We start from the raw sequence: 20,794 nt of genomic DNA, 5'->3' as shown, positions 1-20,794 counted from the left end.
TTCCGAACAAGCCAGCGCTGTAAAGCTAATCAACCTTTCGCGACGCGACATCCTCTGCGAGACAAGCATGATCCCGTTTTCCACAGCTTGCGTAACGCTGCACGCAATTGACAACGATCACTGAAGCCATTAATTACAAACGGCCAGAGAGGCACTCGTTCAGCGTGACGTCAAGCAAGCGGTAATTAGAGACTCCGAGTAATCCATTCTCTGCCACCGCTTCTTATTTGTGCCTCAGGCGCTCTCGTATCCCAGTGTCCCCACTTCCATGCTTGTCGCCCCCGCCGTCACGCACCATTTGACTGTTCCGCTTAACGAATGGCTTGCCGTCGAGAGCGATATGTATGCGTACACGGTCAGGTTTATAAGCATCAAACATGTTTGACACCTGGCCGTAGGCTGACAGAAGCTGCTTGTCGCGCTCGTTCGCGGCGGCATGGGCTGATATTTACGAGATCAAACGTCCTAGCGAACGCAGGGCCCCAGGACGCAGCAGGCATGGTCGGAAACTTCGGAGTCCTGCGGCCAACGAAATTGAAGTGGACAAGATACGTGCGTGCGGAATTACACGACAACTGACCGCTCTCCAGGACAAAGGAATTGACAAAAACAGCGACTGCAGTAGCAGCAGCAGCAGGCAGCGACCGTCCAGGTCCAAAAATAGAGGGTACGAAAGTGGAACGACGCAGTAGTAGGTACGTTGTCTTCGCGCTGTTGCGTGCAAAACTAGCACAATCGCGGAGGAAGCGGTCGCGGCAATGCTATGCAAAGAAGCGGATTCTCCGATCTCTGTATCACTCCGCCGTAGAGGTTAAACTTTGAACCTGCGGCACTAGTATCTTTCTAGGCTTAGCATGCAATATCCAAGTGCCCTTAAACCCTTAAAACTCCGCGGAAAGAAACAGCTGAAACTTTTAAGGCTCAGTGATTACGGAACTACTTTGTGTCGCGCAGGGAATGAGCACCTCATCGTACTGCTCGCAACTAACGTGGAGGCTGCGGCCGGACTGCTTTCTAGAGAGGAACACGCGTGATGGAAAAGGTCCGCCGGGCCTGATTAAAAAAAAGAGAAAAACTGTCCGCGCATCTGCTGCGGCGTGTCGCTATTCGGGTGCATAGGAGACAAACCGACGACGACAGTTTCTGCTTTTCTTTTCTATATTCGCTCGTTCTTATCCTCGCCTTAGCCAGTACGCGACAGCGCTCGAACGAGGCGCGGGAAACAAGAATTTTGTGTCAGCGGACGAACGGCTGTTATTAGGTGTGATTAGGCACGCAGAGGCAACGCTGATGTGGTCCAGTTTGTCGTCGCGCCTGTATACACTTTAGTACGGTTCGCTGTTTTTGTTCTTAGTGAAGAAAGAAGCGAGTGGTCAGGCCTCTCGCCACACGAGTTGTCGAGTGCTTGCAGCGGTGTAAGAAGTGTTCGCATCGACATGTCTACTCTTTCAAGCGAACAAAAATGCTGTTTGACTGCTTGGCTCTGGTGCTGGTTGATGCTTCTCAGCGCATGTAAGTACCCTGATCTTCAATGGTGGCCGTGGCGATCACCGAGTGGTTATATACATAATGGCGGCTAGTTTTTAAAGACAAGGTCCGCCGTTATTGACATTAAGCTTCAGAAAAGCACGTGACCTGCTGAAAGAGTTCGTCCTCTAAGAGAGCAAAGGCTTTCGCACCTTATAACTAGATGAGAAAAAAAGTCTAGTCATTACCGATATCCATGCGAAATGCGAGGATGATTTGCCTCTGAATTTTGAGACTCGAGTTCTTTGAAATGATTTTTCTTTCTCGAAAAAAAAAAAAAGCGTCAATCGCATTCTGCGCTCAAATGTGTATATGTCTTCTTTTTTGTTTTTTCTCCGCCCGAGCAGGTCGTGGTCACAGCCACTGGCATTACGGAACAAAAGGTAAGTGCCGTGCCTTTGTCCTTACTTTTTGCGCGCAGGCATAATTTGGGCGCACAGGCGATGTTGGAGTCTCGTGGTCGACCACTGGAGTATCAGACAAGGCACGACGTCAGCTCCGCAGTTTTTAAAGAATCTATAGCGTTTTAAGTGGTCACATACAACAGCCGGCAATTCTGGACAAAAGCATTTTCCATCAGGAAAAAGTTTATGGACGCAAATTTTTCATATATTAGAAGGTTTCATTATAACAATCAACGTATCCGCAGTTCTTCTGTCGGCTGGCTAACATTTTTTTTTGCAATCAACGTTTTAATTGTCATCAAAAAGTTCCCCCCTGGTATTCTATGGCAGACTTAAATGCTCGATGTGAACGATGGAAAAACTTTAAAGGGAGGATTTCGCTACGCATCAGAAGGATGGGCTATTACCTTCAATATTTCTTTAACAGTACCTTACAATATTACAGCTTTCAAAATTCTTTTCTAAGAATGCTGGACGTGTGTTCGAGTAAGAACTCTTGGAGGGTTGCCGTTAGCCGTCAGCATTCGATTGGGGGACATGAATGGACACCGAGGATGCGGATGGATACACAGATTACAGTGGGAAGTTTTGCTAGAATTCTCTGAGCAGCGCAACCTAGTTATCGTAAATGTAGAAACTAAATATTAGGGACTGTGTGGATGCGCCGGATAGAGAGCTAGAGGTTGAAGAGGTAGAAAATGGAAAACATAGGGAACAGTTTGCTCGAATGGAGGGAAAAAATGGCCGACACCGCCATCGAGAACGACAATGGCGGACTTTGCAGCGCGAGTCACGTGCATGGCACCTACACGGGCGTGGCAGGAAGAGAGGGGGGGGTACCAGCTATTCACAAGTGGTAGCTAAAAAGTCTGGAAGCGATAGAGATAAGGGGAACAATGTAAATCCCAGGAAGGAGGTATGGTCAGAGCCAGCAAGGGGACAGGACAAAAGCGCCTGAGTGATAGCAGCAAGCAGACACCGGAAGTCGGGAGAAAGTGAGAGAGTAGGCAGATGCTTATCGTTGGTGTCTCAAACATGAAAAGGTGCCATGGTAAAGAGATATAGGCGAGTATCAGTGGAAACTATCCAAGGGAGTACAATGAACGCGGGTGGATGGCTGAAGTTCGCAATACAACTAAAGGTGTTCCAAGAAAAAATCTGGCACTATTTGAACTGTCTGAGTAAAACGAATCAAAGAAAACAGGATCGGATCCAAGATGCCGAGGGAAAATGTTTGGAGGGAGACGGCGCTGTGAAATATTTTACGTTAGTTATAGCTGAGTCATGTTGGAGCGACATTGGAGAATTTCCAGGAATAGAGAAGCAGCACAGGACAGCACAATGGAAATGAGCTTAGCACTGATCAGTATTAACTGGAAAAAGACGGAGGCAAATGTTCCTAACTGCACGGCCGCAGGACAGGCGAAATTCCTATCAAGCTGGTTTGTGAACTTGCTGCAAGCAGTAAGGATACGTTGGTAAAATCATTGAAGACATTCATAACAAATAAGCGAATTCCGGACGGCTGGCGATAGAGTAGAGTGAATTTGATTTATAAAGAGAAAGGAGATCGGACGAACATAAAATCTTAAGACCAGTTAAAATAACATCGGTTACATACAGCTTGGCAACACAGGCGGTGAAATTAAAAATGCAGATATGAGTGAAAGAAATAAGATACTCGGAGGACTTCAGAACGGCTTCAGAAGTGGTATGCGCTCAGATGACGCTTAGATGACCCAATGCATAGAAATAGCGAGAGGGAAAAACGAGCCCCTGTAATTAGCCTTCCTTGACAGGAGCAGTTAGTACGATAACGCAAGTATGGAATTCCTGTGGAACATACTCAAAGATGAAGGAACCTTTCATGAGATTATTGATTTCCAAAAGGAAATATATCGAGATAGTAAAGCTGCAATTCGATGGGAAGAGATGTTCGACAACTGTTGATGTACGCAAATGAAATGACTGAGGCAGGGCTGTCCACTATCATCATCGCTGTTCATGATTTATATACTAAATATGGAAAGAAGGCTACAGGAAAGTAATCTAGATTATAATCTATCATACATATTAGTCGGAACGATTGTAGAGCAGAGGCTCACCGGTGTAATGTAAGCGGATGACATCGCACTGTTAGCTGATAGCCAGGGTGATTTAGACTCTGGTTAATCCTTGTGAACATGAAGGAGACGCTCTAGGCTTAACTTTTGGCGCATTTAAGTCAGGTTTGATGATCCTCAACGATTCTACTGATTTTTTAGACTTCCGAAAGGCGTTTGATTGCATACAGCATGAACTTCTTTTGCGTAAACTCCCCTATTACGGGATCCGAGGTGTAGCACTTGCTCTAATAAAGAGCTATTTAACTTCCAGATCACAATTCACAATAATAAATAAAGTCGAATCGGAGATGGAAACTATTCAATATGGAGTACCCCAGGGGTCTATTATTGGACCTGTATTATTTCTGCTATACATTAATGATATTGTTAACATTCAAGGGTACAAAAAAATGGTTTTGTACGCAGACGATACAAACGTCTTTTTCTCAGGAAATAACATACATGAAATATGCGCGGAAGCTAATAGTTGGCTTAGAAATTTAAATACATGGTTAAACTCAAATAGGATGCAACTGAATACGACAAAAACAAAATATTTATTGTTTAGGTCGAAAGGACCAACACATTTTCCACCCTTACCAATAGAATTTCAGGGAGTATCCATTCAACACACATCAACGATCCGATTCCTAGGAATCGTGTTCCATGAAAATCTGTCATGGACACCTCATGTCGACGCCTTAAGAGCAGATATAGCTAGAGCAGTTGGTTTACTGAATAAAATAAGATCATTTCTCCCGTCTGGGGTTAAACGTAAAATATATTATGCACTTGTCCACTCGCGTCTCATTTATTGCTCTCTGGTGTGGTCAACGACAACCGAGACAAATATGAAATACTTATTATCATTACAAAAATGAGCTATGCGTGCCATTGGAAACGTGCCCTACACGGAAAGCACTGCCCCCTATTTTACCAGATATAGCATTCTTCAGGTAAAACAACTGATTAAACAAAAACTATCTCTGGAAGCGCTACGCCAATACCGTGCAGATACACCGAAATTTCAAGAAAACTATCAAGCTAAACAGTCCCCGTATGAACTAAGACAGAGCGAAATAGTTAGGGCCAGATCACAACTCTTCAACAAATACCCTGACATATTAAACTTAATAAGTTCTGTTGTGTCTCCTGTTCAATTGAAAAAGCAAGTTAAAGCAATATTTTTATCTGAGCAGGAGGTGCATGGGTTAAACTCCTGAGCCAACTCTTGGTGCTATTAATCTGTATTATGTTGTATTATCATCATGTACTATTGGTCATATTCCATTACTTATGCACACTGGATTGCATTTCACATTATCAATTTTCGTTTGGTGAAACATTTTTGTTTACTGATAAACTTGATGCAGTACATAAGAAAATGTTTTTGTATTTTTACAGTTCAAATAAGTTATTTTCCTTTTCTAACACGGTGTGTATCTGTATCTTTATGTATTCTGTATTGATGTGTTTTACTTTGGTCTGCTTATGATGTGTAATCATATGTACACTTGTGCTGCTTGCGCTGTCAGGGGGGCATAGCCTAGTCAGGCCCCATCAGGGCCTTTTGCTATTGCCTCCTGAGCCAATTTGTACCAAATTGTCTCAAATAAAAAAGAAAGAAAGAAAAAAGATGCTTAGTACACAAGATCATGAGGTATCTAGACTCGCGGAATACAAATATCTATGAGTATGGGTAAAAGAAGCACAGATATATACATGGAAAAGCATCAACAGACTGTTGGGGTGAAAAGGCGTAGAGATTCCGTAATAAGCATAGGGAATAACATAACATAACTGAGACGTATTTGGAAATTGATAATGGCGCCAGGGCTTACTTGTGGGAATAGGATTTTGTGCCTTATGGCAGAAGTGCAGTCGGGACTAGAAATGAATGAGAGAGCTGTTGGAATATGAGCACTTTAGGTGCTCACGGCAAAACCATAAATGAGGCAGTACAGGGGGACATGGTTGGGCATTGTTCGAAGCACGGGAAGCTTAGAGTAAAATATTATATGAAGAACGCCTGAGGAAATTTGACGATAACAGGTGGGCAGCTAAGGTATATAAATGCCTAAAATGAAAGGCTTGGCTCACAGTAGCAGAAAAGCGCTAGGAAACTAACCAGTATGCGGGAAAGAAGAATGAAGAAATAAGGATCTCAAAATGATTGGTAAATAAAGCAGAACTAGATTAATTCGATGGAAAAGAAGAAGGCTTTAGAACTGGTAAATGGCAAACCAGGAAGGAGTCGTTTCATGATAGTTAAACAGGCAGCGCCCTACTCTTTCAAGATCGATTAGGTTGTCTTCATACCCACCAATTCTGGACAAAAATATTTTTGAACGAGAAGCCGTTGATGAACGCAATATATTCAGATAATGATAGGTTTCTCTATAACAATCAATATATCCATTTCTCTCGTCGGCAGGCTTGAATTTTTTTCCCATTGACGTTTTTTCTATCATCAAAAGCGTTCCCCATTGGTTTTCTACGACAATCTTAACTCCTCGATGCGATCGATGTAAACACATTAAAAGAGAGATGCTGCTACATATCAGAAGAATGGACCACTAGCTTCCATATTCTCACAATAGTTTGTTACAATTTTGCAATTTTCAAAATTTTTGTACGAGAATGTTGGACATGTTAGAACGCGAAGCTACAAAGAGAAATTTAGCCAAGATGACACTTGCGCAGGCTGTGGTAAATATGTATAAAAATATAACGTCTTATGCTAGGATGTGGAAGTATGCATCCGGATGTCGATGCAGGCATAGTCACTCTCTCTGAAGCCCGAGAGATAACGCAGGTCATGTGAATGAATTTGCGGTAGAATTTAGCAGAAAGCGATTGGAAGATTGGTTGCTGAAAAGCAGGGCGGTGACGTAAGGTTCAGGATAAAAAAAACTCGTATTTAAAGAAAAATGGCAAATTTGCAGATGATACCGCTGAGTTTGATGGATTGCTTAATTAAATACACAGGCAAAAAAAATGAGCATGGTGGCAGCCGCCACAACCCCGTTTCAATGGGGAGGGGACGCTTCCTGTTCATTCCCGGAGCACTTTAATACTTCCCTCAAACTTTGCCGTGTGTAGCTGTCAACATGTCCTATGAGCTGTCATCTTCACTGTATTAACTTTTTGTTATTTCAAAACGGCTTGTAAATACTATGTTATGTGACTAGCATAATTCCACCTTAGGTTCATGAGTGGCCTGCGTGTGCGAGCTAGAGGCCTATAATCCAACACGCTTTCATGCGGCGATTCTGTTAGCATTCGGTCAAGTATACGCAGTACATTCGTATGATAGGGCGCTAATTTTTGCTGCGCCTTAACAGAACGGGTGAGTATATTAGTAGTTTTGATTTAGAGACCTGTGTTCGGACAATGGGTGTTTCAGCCTTTATGCTAACGATGGAAAGTTTGTATTTAAAGATGGCGGATGCACTGTAGGCGCCTGCATGTGGTCTAGGAAATGCAGTGGAATCTTGTTAGCTCGATCAAAGTGGAAGCGTGGTAAAGTTGGTGCGACATCTTCGGAATGGGAGGCTGACTTATAAGGTTGTAAGTCAGCACTCTGAGCTACGCTTTTGTCTCGACGATATCTCGTGTATTGGCGAGCGTGGCTTCGGCCGCTTATCTGTTTTTTTGAGCAGCGTCCGCTCCGGCGGACGCAGTTGTTGCTGCGACGCGCGTCTTTTCTCTCCTTTTTCTCTTTCCTCTGATCTTTTAACTCTCCTCTATCTGCACGTGGCAGCGGTGGTGGCTTGGCTCGAGCCAGTAGGCAGGCCCGTGCAATTTCCTTTTCATCCTTCTCTCAGTCACAACAACAACAGGTGAGCCCGGTTGGCCGGACCTTTCTCCATTCTGACACCGCTTATTTTGAAAAAAAGAAATCGAACACCACCGATTTTGAATTATCAATATTCGGATTGTGCGAAGTTCCAGTCGTTTTTAGTGAGCCTCTGAGCCTTCTCCTTATGCAAAAAATAAAAAATAAAAATTGATGAATCGTTATGATGAATCCTAGCGCACGGTGTAGAAACAATATGTGGTAGAAATTATTCCGAAGCCCTCCATGAACGGGTGTGCGATAGCCGACGCTATTGATTGCCGCAGTACATAACACGCCATCTATTTCGTTTTCCTAGCAATAGCATACCCGAAAATTCTGGACAAAAGAATTTTTGAGTGGGAAACCGTTTATAAACGCAATTTTTTCATATAATGTGAAATTTCGCTACAACAATCGATATATCCGCACATCACCCGACGGCAGTCTTATCTCACTGGTTATGGTGTTCGGCTGCTGACCCGAAAGACGCGAGTTCGATCCTGGCCGCGGCGGCTGAATTTCTATGGAGGCGAATTTCTAGAGGCTCGTGGACTGTGGGATGTCAGTATACGTTAAAGAACCCCAGGTGGTCGAACATTTCCGAAGCCCTTCACTAAGGCGTCCCTCACCGCCTGAGTCTCTTTGGGACGTTAAACCGCATAAACCAAACCATCCAACCTTATTTTCTTTTTCTATTAATGTTTTTACTGTCGTCAGAACCGTTACCTATTGATTTTCTATGGCAGTCAAAGAAAGATTGTGCTATATATCAGAAAACGAACCATTATCTTCAATATTTCCGTAAGCGTATCTTGCAATTTCTCAATTTTAAAAATTTGTGTCCAGGAATGCTGGACATGAATTAAAAAAATGGAAGGGTTTTAACGTAATTAATCCAAGTGCACGTACAAAAGCATGGGTTTAGCCTCACTGGCTCATGGTTTTGCTTTGCTAAGTCGGCGGCTCTGATTAACATTAAACTGATCCGATCTATTCGTGCCGCTGATGGAAGTTAATGAAGACGACGATGTGAGGTTGCTATTCACCTTTCTTTTGCCTTTGCTATGTACAGGTGAATAGCAACCTACACCTCCCGATTCTTGGCCGATCCCCCAGTGTGGGTACGTGCCATCCTTTCAAAGGCTAACAACAACAACAACAGCGAGAGTGTTGCCGTAACATTTCCCCTATGCCCCCTGGTCAATTCCTCCCGCGGGTATGCGCAATTAAGCCTGAGGACATCATCATCATTAACATAGCGCGAGGCATGATCGGCTGCAACGATAGCACAGTGCTGTCGTACAGTGACCAGCGAAGCTGATCTGGTAGCGCCGCCGCAGATTGGAATCCCAGTCGCGGCGATGTTTATCTTGTTTATGCACTTATTCAATGTCAAGGTCAAGGCTTCAGCAATGGCCCGGATTTTGCAGCTTTGGTCGCGAAGTAGAGCTTACGCCCCAAAAAACTGTGCCCGTTGTGTACAAAGACATATCAAAGACGACACCCAGAAAACCGTGTTGTATACATTGTGTATCTGTATATCGAAACATGGCTGCAGCGTACTGACTTGACGGACGTGCCTTGTTCTCTATTGTTGCCGATGTTGGCGAGCTATTTCTTTTCGATTCAACCTGGCGTGATGGATGAGTGGGAATATATGGGACCCCTTTTGTGTATAAAAAAAGAGACGGCTAGAGGTATAGAACCGAGATGTGAGTCAAAGCGGATCACGAAAGGCATACAAGCGTTTTATGTTCGGACAAGGTTTTATTGTGTCCCCCGCTAACCTGAAAGTGAATTTCCGTAGCTCTGTAACTGAGGTGATGGGGAAAGTAAAAAAAGATATGGTCCTGGATTTCCCTGAATTTCACTGCGGCGCTGGCGATTGTTCGACAACTGCTGGTCAGGAACAATGTAATAGAGAGAAAGGGGTATAGAGATAAATTGCTTTAAGCGCACCTTGTGTGACGCAGCCTTGAAATATTTGCACCACAGCTGCCGAAGTTTTCTTTATTATTATGTTTTTTTTTTCGGCGGACAACTGTCATTGGACAGCTCCGGCGTACAGCAGCCCCTTCAGTTGACCACTTATGTCCGCAGAATAAAAAGCTTATATCATGGTGGGAACATAGGCGTACACTCATCGACAAAAGTTAGCGGGATGCGGATTTACATTAAACTTTTTTTTCTGCCGCCTGGCGGGTCAGTCAGCTGGCATTTTTCCAGAGGATGGAGCACGTTTGTCCATTTGTTTTTCAGTGTTTCTTGTTGACATACTTTTCTGGATCACATAAAATATGCCCCCTCCCCCCCCCGCAAACCCATATCCTGCAAACTTTTGTCCATATCTGTACGTCGGGCACTCTGTGTGCCGACACTCACATGTTAGCGCATGCGCAGCCCCTAACTGGCCTGGAATGCGTCTACACCAGTAGGCCTGTGTTATACTAAAGCTCCTCAATCAATCAATCAATCAATCAATCAATCAATCAATCAATCAATCAATCAATCAATCAATCAATCAATCAATCAATCAATCAATCAATCAATCAATCAATTGCCAGTCAGTCAATAAAATGCATGTTCTTATATAGGCGGGACTCCAGAACTAGAGCGGGAGTTGTGGATGGAGCCCTTTGATGAGTAAGGTATTTGTCATAGGCGCATAGGTACATTGTAGTAAGTACATAGTTCAAACTGAAGGCACAGCGCACGAGGGACGGGACTAAGAAAGAGACAAACACAGCGCTGACCACACTGAGAAAGAAGGCGCGATGTACTAGAAATGTATAGCATTAAGGTGTTTGTCTCTTTCTTAGCTCCGTCCTTCGGGCGCTGTGCGTTCCTTTGATGATACTCCAGATCTTTTATCACTCTGCGCGATATAAAACTCTACTAAAACACAAATAGAAATAGCAAAAATACGTACATATTTCGAATTCTAGTAACACAAGTTTCAGTCATTATTTGGAAGTGGAAAACAAAGTACATGTTAGTTAATTAATAATTCTAATAATAACAATAAGCACTTGGTGGTAGTAGTAGCGGTAGTGCTATCAACGACAGTAGTAGTGAAGTGAGCAAATTTTCGACTCACTTAAGCTTCTTTGCAGGTGTAGTTGTTCAAAAAAGAACCAGAAAAATTACACTGAAGGAGGGCAGAAAGTTGGACATGTTGGTATAGATTCATAATGAATACTAAAGCGCTAAAAGACAAGCACACGTGAGAAAGGCGCTTGTCCTGTGTGGCCTTTCTCACGTGTGCTTGTCTTTCTGCGCTTTAGTATCCATTAGAAAAATTACAAATGCAATAGACCTACTTCAGCATTACATTATTCACTTCAAAATTTTCTGCTTCAGATCGTAGCGTTTGGTAAAACAAATACGGTACTTCACTTTAACCTTAGCGCTGGTGAAGACTCTCAACGTTAGGCTACACTTTACCCAGATACATGCGTAAGTAGAAGGTTGGACAGTAGCCGCCATTGCTCATTAGGTATAGAGCACCGTGCGCGACATACGGAGGTCGTGGGTTCGAATCCCCCTGGCGGCATGTGGATGTTTCATCTTGAACTGTGCAATAAATTACCTTTCAGGTAATAATGGTCACACAACACACTTCTCGTCGATGAACACCACAAGTTATAAAAGAAACACATTTTCTTATGCTTTCCTAGACTTCGGTGACTGTTGGCATCCTCGAAATTTACTGCTGGTGTGTTTGAACTGAGCAGTGGATGACATCGTTACATGCTGCTTATCCCGCAGGCGTCCAGGAATGGGCCCAGCTGGACTTGAACGCGGAGAACCAGTGCGGTGGCGACTTCCAGTCACCCATCGACATCAAAACCCGTGCGACCATCTACAACGGGTTTATGGGCCCGCTCCAGTACGTCAACTACACGCAACGACTACGGCACGCCAACATCGTGAACAACGGACACACAGGTATACACCCTACTTATCCGTGCCTTACCTGCATTCTCTCTTTGGAAGTGCAAAGCATGCTCGCGGTTGTAGCAGTAGTAGTAGTGGCTTTTATTTGCATTGAATATGGAAGGTAAAAGAATTTTTGCTACCCCGGCATCTGCTGTCGCGTCTGGAAGCACCTGGGCTGGGGCAGCGAAAATAAAAGATAGAAGGCAGTGTGTAGAAGTGAAAAGAAAGAGGTGAGGGGATAGTAGAAAGGACAGGGGGAGGGGTACACTGCCAATAAATCTATTTACATAAATACAATGTAAATATATACAGTGACCCGTATAGGGCCCTCTCTGCAGTCTGCAATAGTGATGAAATAATGCTCGACGGATCGAATATTTGCCTTACAGTCAGATGACGCAAATGGGAAAAAGCCACTTTCATGTGAACTTGTGGCTGTTTTAGTTAAATTGATCGATAGATTGAAATAAGAAAACAAAAAGGAAGAAAACTGAGAATGTTTGTTCGCGGGGACCGCCATGCGCAATTGGGACGCAGGAAGTGCCGAAGGCTACGCAAGAACTGCCGAACGTAAATGCATGATGCAGACATCGTTTTCCTTATCTTTTTTTATGTGCACCAATGCATATGCTTTACATATGTATCGTATAAACGAAAAAGCGACCATAATCAAGAATTGTAGAATACTACTCACGTTTGTTCGTACGAAGTTACCAGAAACCCTGTTCACATGCATCAAATCTTGTGACATCCGGTGCTTTTCCACTGTATCCCTTATTTATTACTTTACCGTTTTTGAACGCATGCGATACTGTGGCGTAGAGGCAGCGCGTTCATTGTATTTATTTACTTGTCTTTATTTTTTCGTAATGGTAATTTAATTTAATTATTTGTACGTCCATTCAAACTTCTGGTGCGACATCAGACCTCACAAACTACCACGTAACCTCTGGCGTCAACGCCAAACATGATTCGCTACCAGGATTGTTACGTCACAGTCCATTTCGACCAATGAGGAATTATCGTCCCAAGCAAGGAAAATATTGTTCTGTAGAAGAAAAGTAGTCAATGTTAGCTATAATGCGCACAATCTTTTTTTTTGCAACACGTAAGCCGTATAGTGACACTTGGCACGCAGCGTTTCCATGTCAGGACTGTGTTTGTTCTGTGGCTGACAATGTGTAACTTGCCCTTTTTAAAAACAGTTATGGTGACCCCGGAAAGGAGCAGCCGCGCGGCCGTCACCGCCCATGGCCTGCCCGGTGTGTACAAGTTTCTCCAATTCCACTTCCATTGGGGAGCCAGTTCCACGGAAGGCACAGAACACCTCGTCGATGGACGACCGTTCGCTATGGAGGTATACGTCGCACAGAAAGCTAGAATTTGGGCAGTTTGTCTGCATCACGAGCACATAAATGATAACTCGAGTCTAGAAGAAGGTGCTATATATGAAACTGAAAAAATTCGCTCTGGCTTAGCTTGGTTAAGCCCGGTAATTGCGAAAGCAATATCCGTACCTACGCCATGGCTCAGCTGGTAGTGTAGCTGGTGGTGGTGCTTGTGGTGATGCATCGGTTATACAATCAAATCCAATGTAATCTAATCTAATCTAATGTAATCTAATATAGTCTAATCTAATCAATGTAATGTATTCTAATCTTATCTAATTTTATCTAATCCAATCCAATCCAGTCCAATCCACACCAATCCAATCTAATCCAATCTAATGCAATCAAGGTCAAATGAAGGTCAATGGTGGTCACCGCCGCGGCACGGCAAAGGCGTGAAAGTGCAAGTAGTATTGCTTTCGCAATAATAGTGGGTTCCTGTGACGGTAACCTACTTGTAGGAATTCTCGTTCGCGGGCTAATAGCCTGTCACAGCGAACCTATGCGGAAGCAAAAATTGCGAGGACACTTTGGCAACTGAAGTGTTGGGAAGCGAAAGCTGAGGACACTATGCCGGGACGACTTCCGGTGGATGTGACGTCACACCGTTTCCGTGGCTATATCGATACCAAAATTATACACCTTTCGGGGATCTTAAGTGTTAATTACGCTTAATTAGACATTTTCCGATCTAATTTGACACAAATCCGACGTTTTTCTGACCCTTCTGTCACAGTTTTCACTATGCCGTGACGACTTCCGGTGGATGTGATGTCACACCGTTCCCGTGACTATATCGACGTCTGCGTTATTTCGACGCAATTTTGACATTTTTTAAATATAGTTAATTAAATAATTACTCTACAGTCATAAAATGTGGCTTCTGGGTTCATTTTCCCCTCCTATATCTGAAGCAACCATTCGTTTTCTCCTATCTTTTTTAGTTCACGAGTTCACACGCTGCCAAAATTTGACACCCTCTGCTAACGGACGACAGTATGAGCGATTAAAGGCTTTCGCCTTAATATCTACGCTCTCCGACACCGACATGCAGATTTTTGTCGCTCGAAGCCGATGTTCGAGCACTAGTACGCCGCAGTGGATTGCTCACTCCTAGTAGTAATTTTAAAGCTAAGAGCGCGCATATAATCCAGACGACGTCTCCAGCTACTTCGAACAGATATTACAAGCGCGAATCAAGCCACGGGCGGTTCCACTCGGTCTTTGGTTACGTTGCAGCAAGCGTTGCTTCCCCACTTTGTTCCAGATGCACCTGGTACATATGAACACCAAATACCGCACCCCAGAAGAGGCCTACAAGCACCATGACGGACTTGTGGTCGTCGGCGTGTTCTTCGAGGTATTGTTACTTTTTTTGGTCGTCGAGAGTGAAATGTTCCCTCCTGTATGTCTTATTCTTTTTGACCCCTTGTATTTGCTCCTCTATCTAGCGTGAAATACCGCTTGGATCGCGAATACCATTGACAGGCTTATTGGGTTATGTGCGGTAACATTACGGGCTATCAACAGCATGCTGCTGACATCACACTGGAAGTTTGCACATATTTTTGTAAAGATACGAAAAAAGCCATTATTCTGACTTATTTAGTTTGGTTCTCACTTATTTTTAGCCGCACCCAACCAACCTCCATGTAAAAATTTCTAAGACGTCTTAAACCATGTACCTAAAGCATACGTGTTCTCAAAGATTCCTCTGCACTCTCATCACCGAGAACCACTGGCCTAGCAAGAAATCGCAGTCATATCTTTCCGGCTGACCCGTGCACATCGGCCGTCTGACGCAGGCAGGCAGGCGTGGGAACCGGGCGCTGAGCAGCCTCGTCAAGGCGCTCCGTCACATGCACGACCAGCACACGCTGAAGGTGAGGCTGTCCAAGCCCTTAGCGCTAGCAGACCTGCTGCCGCGGGACGCACAACAGGCCTACATCTATCGGGGCTCCCTGACGACGCCACCCTGCTCCGAAGCGGTTATCTGGGCTGTGCTCAGGAACCCAGCAAAGATCAGCGAGGCCCAGGCAAGTCCATAGGTCCTTCTTTAGGGACATATTTTGTGATGACGGAGTTGCAGTTTCACTTGTTTAAGAGGAGGGACTATTTTAAGGCGAAAGCCTTTAATGGCTCATGCTCGCGGTGTCCGTCCGTGCGCTGGAATCGTGCCAGCTGCGGCCTCTCCTCCGCGCAGCGGCGCAACCTCCTCCCCTCCTTAGAAACCGGCGCGCCGGTGGGGGGCGCAGTTGTGCATAGCAACCGTGACGTCACACAGTAGCGGTAGAACGAGCGCGCGTACGTCGGCAGTGGCAGCTGCACCGCCGCTCCTTCGCCAGAAGTCTCGTTGCAGTCGAGTGAGTGAGACGCATGGATCCGATGCGGCCCAGTGATTCCACGCCAAGCGGTTCGGGGAAGTGGCAGTGGTTTGACCACAAGGCTTTCGCCAAGCACACTTTAGAATTTCCAAAGTGTCTTCGGTAATTTTTTGGGATCATTCTTTTCCTATGCATCGTTAGTAGCCGCCACATTCTATAGGCCAGATGTACTAGCTCGCAATGTTGGCCTCCAACTTTTATAGCTTTTCAGTGACGAGGAGGCAAAGCCATCAATCGATAAAAGGAGTTAAGAAGTTATGGTGGCGCTCCCGCTTTCGGACTCCTCAGGAAGCCAACCAGTTTCTTTAAAAAATTGCGAGGACACTTTGGCAACTAAAGTGTTGAGAGGCAAAAGCCGAGGGCACTACGCATGCAGTGATGACTTCCGGTGGATGTGACGTCACATCGTTCCCGTGGTTATATCAATACCCAGATTGTACATCTTTCGGGGATCTTAAGTGTTAATTACGTTTAATTACACATTTTTCCATCTAATTTTACACAAGTCCGACGTTTTCCCGACCATTCTGTGAGAATTTTCACTATGCCGTGACGACTTCTGGTGGATGTGACGTCACAGCGTTCCCGTGGTTATTGCGACGTCCACGCTATTTCAACGCAATATCAACATTTTTGCCTATAATTAATTAATCAATCTACAGTCATCAAACTTAGCTTCTAGGTTCATTTTTTTCCTCCTCTATCTGAAGCAGCCATTGGTTTTCTTCTTTTTTAGTTCCCGAGTTAAACGCGTTGTAAGGTATCGGTAGCGTTCGCGGGGGTCATCGGAACGCGGCTGGGGGCACTCAAAGCGGAGCGTCTCCTTTCTTGGAACGCGGCCGCTCGCGAACGCGCCGGGAAGTACGGGTGTCCACCCGACACGCGGTACCGAGCACGAATGTATATTTGTGTTTATTTTCATTTGACACGACCGTGCGTTTGGGTTTGTGGAAAGGGCGTTTTGCCTTACGGAAGCTGGAGGGCTGGCCAGGCTCTCGATAAACCAATCATGTTAACATCGTACATGATTGGAAGCCACCAAATGTGGGCCGGGCCTTTAAGTCTTTAAAACTGGGCCCCGGAGCCGGAAGCGGGGTTTCTGGGCTAAGGTGAGATGCAACGCATCTTCGGCAACGCCGAGTAGGGGCCTCCCCTAGTATTAGCCAGATCCACCTTTTTGTTGTTTGGTTTGTCCTTTTTGCTGCTTAATGTGTCTAGTGCCTTAACTTGTATCTATTGTAAATACTGTACATAAAATTTGAAGTGTTCGCCTTACACCTTCGTCTCAACTGAACACAAGACCGTCTCGGACGGGGCACCCCTGGTGCGAAGAGCTTCAGTTCGAGTTACCAACCGTCTCTGGCGGTGCAACTGTGGTGCAATAAGGAAGACGAAAGAACCTGTGAAACTTTACTCGCGTGTCACGCGCTTTGTTAACGGACGACAGTATGAGCCATTAAAGACTTTCGCCGTAATAAAGAGAAGTGTCCTCATGCGACATTGACACGCTAAAACGCTGCGCACGCTGACATGCTGAATAGTGTGCCTAGACTACAGTCAGGTGCGAGGTCATTCCATGCAGACCAATCAGCGTGTTGCGCCGCGTGTTGCCACGGCAGCCGCGCCAGCCTTGGTGCGGGCGCATAGAGTTTCTTACTATTACCTGGAGGGAAAGCTGGCAACCCGTCTATAGGACTTTGCATGGAGGTCCCTCGAGACCACTTCAGCCACCATGGGCGCTCAAAGCATCATGGGGCGGTGAGCTACCGACTGCAGAACTACAACTTTTGGCCAAAAAATAATACAAAAGCAAAGCTGTTCGATAACTACAATTGTCCTAACATTCAATATCCTGTCTGTAAATTGCAACAAACGAGCAGAAAAGCATGTAAATGCAAAGTTTGCCCAAAATAAGAGATGGCTGGCTCTTCTATTGACCAAGTAATGAACACTACAAAAACTAATATTTCGTGCTGAACAGGCGCAATTTTAAAAGTAAATATGTTTTAAAAAATTTTGTTGCTGGATACTTTAAGAGGTTTTTAATGGCACTTCGGAAAAGTGAAACCTTTATTGGCGTCGTGTCGTTGCGGTTTCGCTACTATGGCTTTTGCACACTACATTCGCACCATAGTCGTCTGCGCACACACGAACAGCGTTTTCGGAATGAAACATCATAGTAGTTCCACTCCGTGTTCCCGAAAAAATGCGACTGTCCCGCAACAAGTAGCTCACTGTCCCATGATTCTTTGAGCGTCCATGGTGGCTGAAGTGCAGCGCCGCCAGCTTTCCCTCTAGGTTATAGTAAGAAACTCTATGTGCGGGTGGCGCTAACGGCGCAAAACAGAGGACAGCTAACGGTGTAAAACGTTGTTTTCGCGCAGCTGGAGGCCTTTCGTGAGCTTGAAGTGGAGGGTGGGGACGATGACCACCAGGCACACCACTTGGTGAACAACTTCCGGCCCACCATGCCGCTGCACGGACGAAGAGTGTTCAGGAACTTCGATTATGGAGAAAGTGAAGAAGACGACTACGCTGCTAAAACTCAAACGCCGGTTTAGTGTGAGGTATAAAAAAATATAGGAAAGGTTGATAGCTGCCTCCTGTCTCTTTCTTTGAAGTGCATGCTATGAGAACTATTGTTTAAAACATATGAAAGTTGACAATGAAAAATATGCTACCGAAAAATATGCTCCCCAAAAATATGCTACCGGGCTTCCACGATGGCAGAAGACGAGTCACAGCGCGGGCTCTGCATAGAAAGTACCTCAATCATCCCGGAGCAGTATACACCGATGAATCCGATTATAATTTCAGCCAAGGGGCCTCCGCTATCTGCGCATCCAAATTCATAGCAGGAAGAAGCGAGTGCATCTCTGCGGCCTCGGTCACGGTCAAGTACGCGGATCAAGCAGAAGAAGCGGCCATAGCCTTGGCCATAGCAAATACTGGCGTTGACATCATTCTCAGTGATTCCAAGACTGCCATACGCAACTTCTCGCGCGGTAGAATATCCCTAACTGCTAGAAACATCCTCACAAATATTACACTGCAACGAGAAATAGAACTGGTATGGACTCCTGCCCATTCAGGGAAGCCAGGGAACGAAGCAGCCCACCAACACTCTCGAGGTTTTGTCGGTCGAGCGGTGGGCTCTCGTCCAGGGGGATCCGAGATGGAGACAGTGATTTCGTACCACGACATTACCCAATTCTACAAACTCTCTAGAAGATCTATCCTCCCCCGCACAAGTCACTCTCCAAACACCAAGAGGTGGCTTGGAGAAGACTTCAAACCCAATCTTACCCGAACCCGTACATTTATGCCCACATCTACCCTGATCTCACAGACCCACCTGCAAACACTGCGGTAGCACTGCCACCCTCGATCATATTCTATGGGACTGCCCGGAGGATCCTCCTCCGGAAGCTCTTATAGAAGCTCCCTCACCAGACGCCTGGGAAGTGCTGCGCAGCTCGGACCCCGCCGTCCAGGCGGGAGCCGTCGAGAGCGCCGAAGAGGTCGCCGCCAGCTATCAGCTAACGGCCGCCTGGCCCTTCTGCTAAGAATCCCCAGGAACCTTTATTTTCCGACAATAAAGTTCTCTCTCTCTCTCTTACCCCCTCGCCATCGGCGAAAAATGAGAATAGTAGCGCCATACACGCCTCTTTCCTAACTGTATCATATGATACTGCAAGACAAACCAATTTCAACTGTCAGTACATGAAAATGACTGCTCGCCATTCTCACTAATCAATCGGTGATGACGTGATTTCCCAATGACGACGTCAGTGATCTCTAGCTGTTACCATGCAGTAACAATACTTCTTCTACATCTGCTACCGTAAGCAAGGAAAAACTATTGATGCACCTGTCGCTGAAAAAGTAATTGCAGATATCCCATATTAGGAAGCGACAGAAGCTTCTAGCATCAAATGGCTTAAAGCTTTGGATGTTTCAACTATTCCTAGGGCAGACACTTCGCTGTGTTCGCCCACTGCCTGAAAGTAGCTGTCATCATCATGCGTCTCAATGTGAACTCTTCGCTTTGTTTAGTGTGAAACGCTTTTCGCTTCCATCCTAGGCAAAATCAGGCGAAGATCATCTGGAAGCAGCTCCGAACCCTGGAGCCGAATCTGAGGCCGAATATGGCGCCGAACCTAGCACGGGGCCGTACATTCCGGAAACATTCCGAAATGTTTTCGAAACCATATGTGCTTTTACGCATCGCGATGTCATTATAAACTCAAGCATCGGTGCATTTCGAATATGAAATTGGCGAAGCCCTGTGGGGTGCATGCATTCATCATTATTGTTGTAATCTTAATAATCATCTCAACTACTTCTACTGCAGTACAATCACCTCGCTCATATCCTTCTAATTTACCCCTCTTCTGTGCCCGCTGTGGCCAACTTGTTCCCGCAAAACTTCCTAGTCTCAATCCTAATCCTAATCTGACAGTCTGTCGCCCACTGCATAGGATTGCCTTCCCATGAAATCCACCTTAACGAACACCGGTTACCTTTTCTAAGCATTACATGTCCAGGCCATGCTCATTTTTTTCTCCTCGATTTTGCAGTGTTCAACATTTCAAAAATAGAAAACTGTAAGATACTCTAAGGGAAATATTGAAGGTATTGGTCCATTCTTTTGATATGTAGCAAAATATTTCTTTTAAAATGTTTTCATCGATCGCATGGGACAGTTAAGACTTTCATAGAAAACGAATGGGGAACGCTGTTGATGACAGAAAAAACTAATAGAAAAAAAAAACTCACGAGTGCCGTCAGGCGATCTGCAGATATTGAATGTTGTAGTGAATGTTTTTGTCCAGAATTTTTGGGTATGCTATTACTAGAAAAACGAAATAATGGCTTGTTATGTACTGTGGCAATAGCGCCGACTGTCACACACGCATTCGCGGAGGGCTTCGGAATAATTTCGATCGATGAAATTCAGAATTTTTACTACAAATAACTCAGGTTCTACAAAGCGCATTAAAAACAATTCTTGCTGGACAATATTCGTGAAGTTGGGGGCATTAAAGGGAAACTGCATAGGCTTTAGAAATACACGACCTTATCCTCTTCACTACCAGCATGTGTGAAACTTGCATGTGTGAATGTGTGAAACTTGGAGGTAAAGCATGAGAAGTCTTTTTGGGCTGGCACTTGAAATAGTGAAGTAATCGCCGATTAAAATCCG

At 45.0% G+C, this 20,794-nt stretch overlaps 1 protein-coding gene across 1 annotated transcript; it reads left to right on the top strand.

Annotated features, from left to right (window-relative positions):
* Positions 1–1,348: 1,348 nt before the first annotated feature.
* LOC149363716 (carbonic anhydrase 7-like) lies at positions 1,349–18,188 on the top strand. Its single transcript, XM_089573668.1, has 7 exons — positions 1,349–1,512; positions 1,875–1,910; positions 11,646–11,825; positions 13,022–13,173; positions 14,472–14,564; positions 15,010–15,240; positions 17,973–18,188. The coding sequence occupies exons 1-7, from the start codon at positions 1,437–1,439 to the stop codon at positions 18,147–18,149; spliced, it is 945 nt and encodes a 314-aa protein (XP_089429794.1). The 5' UTR covers positions 1,349–1,436; the 3' UTR covers positions 18,150–18,188.
* The last annotated feature ends 2,606 nt before the right edge of the window (positions 18,189–20,794 follow it).

The sequence above is a fragment of the Amblyomma mixtum genome, chromosome 2 (assembly GCF_055824585.1).
Source record: "Amblyomma mixtum isolate Tamu chromosome 2, ASM5582458v1, whole genome shotgun sequence".
Lineage (NCBI taxonomy): Eukaryota > Metazoa > Arthropoda > Arachnida > Ixodida > Ixodidae > Amblyomma > Amblyomma mixtum.
This window is presented reverse-complemented; position numbering and strand designations above follow the sequence as displayed.

What these genes read in the sequence shown, in the direction of transcription:
- LOC149363716 (XM_089573668.1), top strand. Translation starts at nt 1,437, where the DNA reads ATGTCTACTCTTTCAAGCGAACAAAAATGCTGTTTGACTGCTTGGCTC. An exon ending in CTGGCATTACGGAACAAAAG is followed by an intron (nt 1,911 to 11,645) that starts GTAAGTGCCGTG and finishes CTTATCCCGCAG; the next exon opens with GCGTCCAGGAATGGGCCCAG. An exon ending in CAAAGATCAGCGAGGCCCAG is followed by an intron (nt 15,241 to 17,972) that starts GCAAGTCCATAG and finishes GTTTTCGCGCAG; the next exon opens with CTGGAGGCCTTTCGTGAGCT.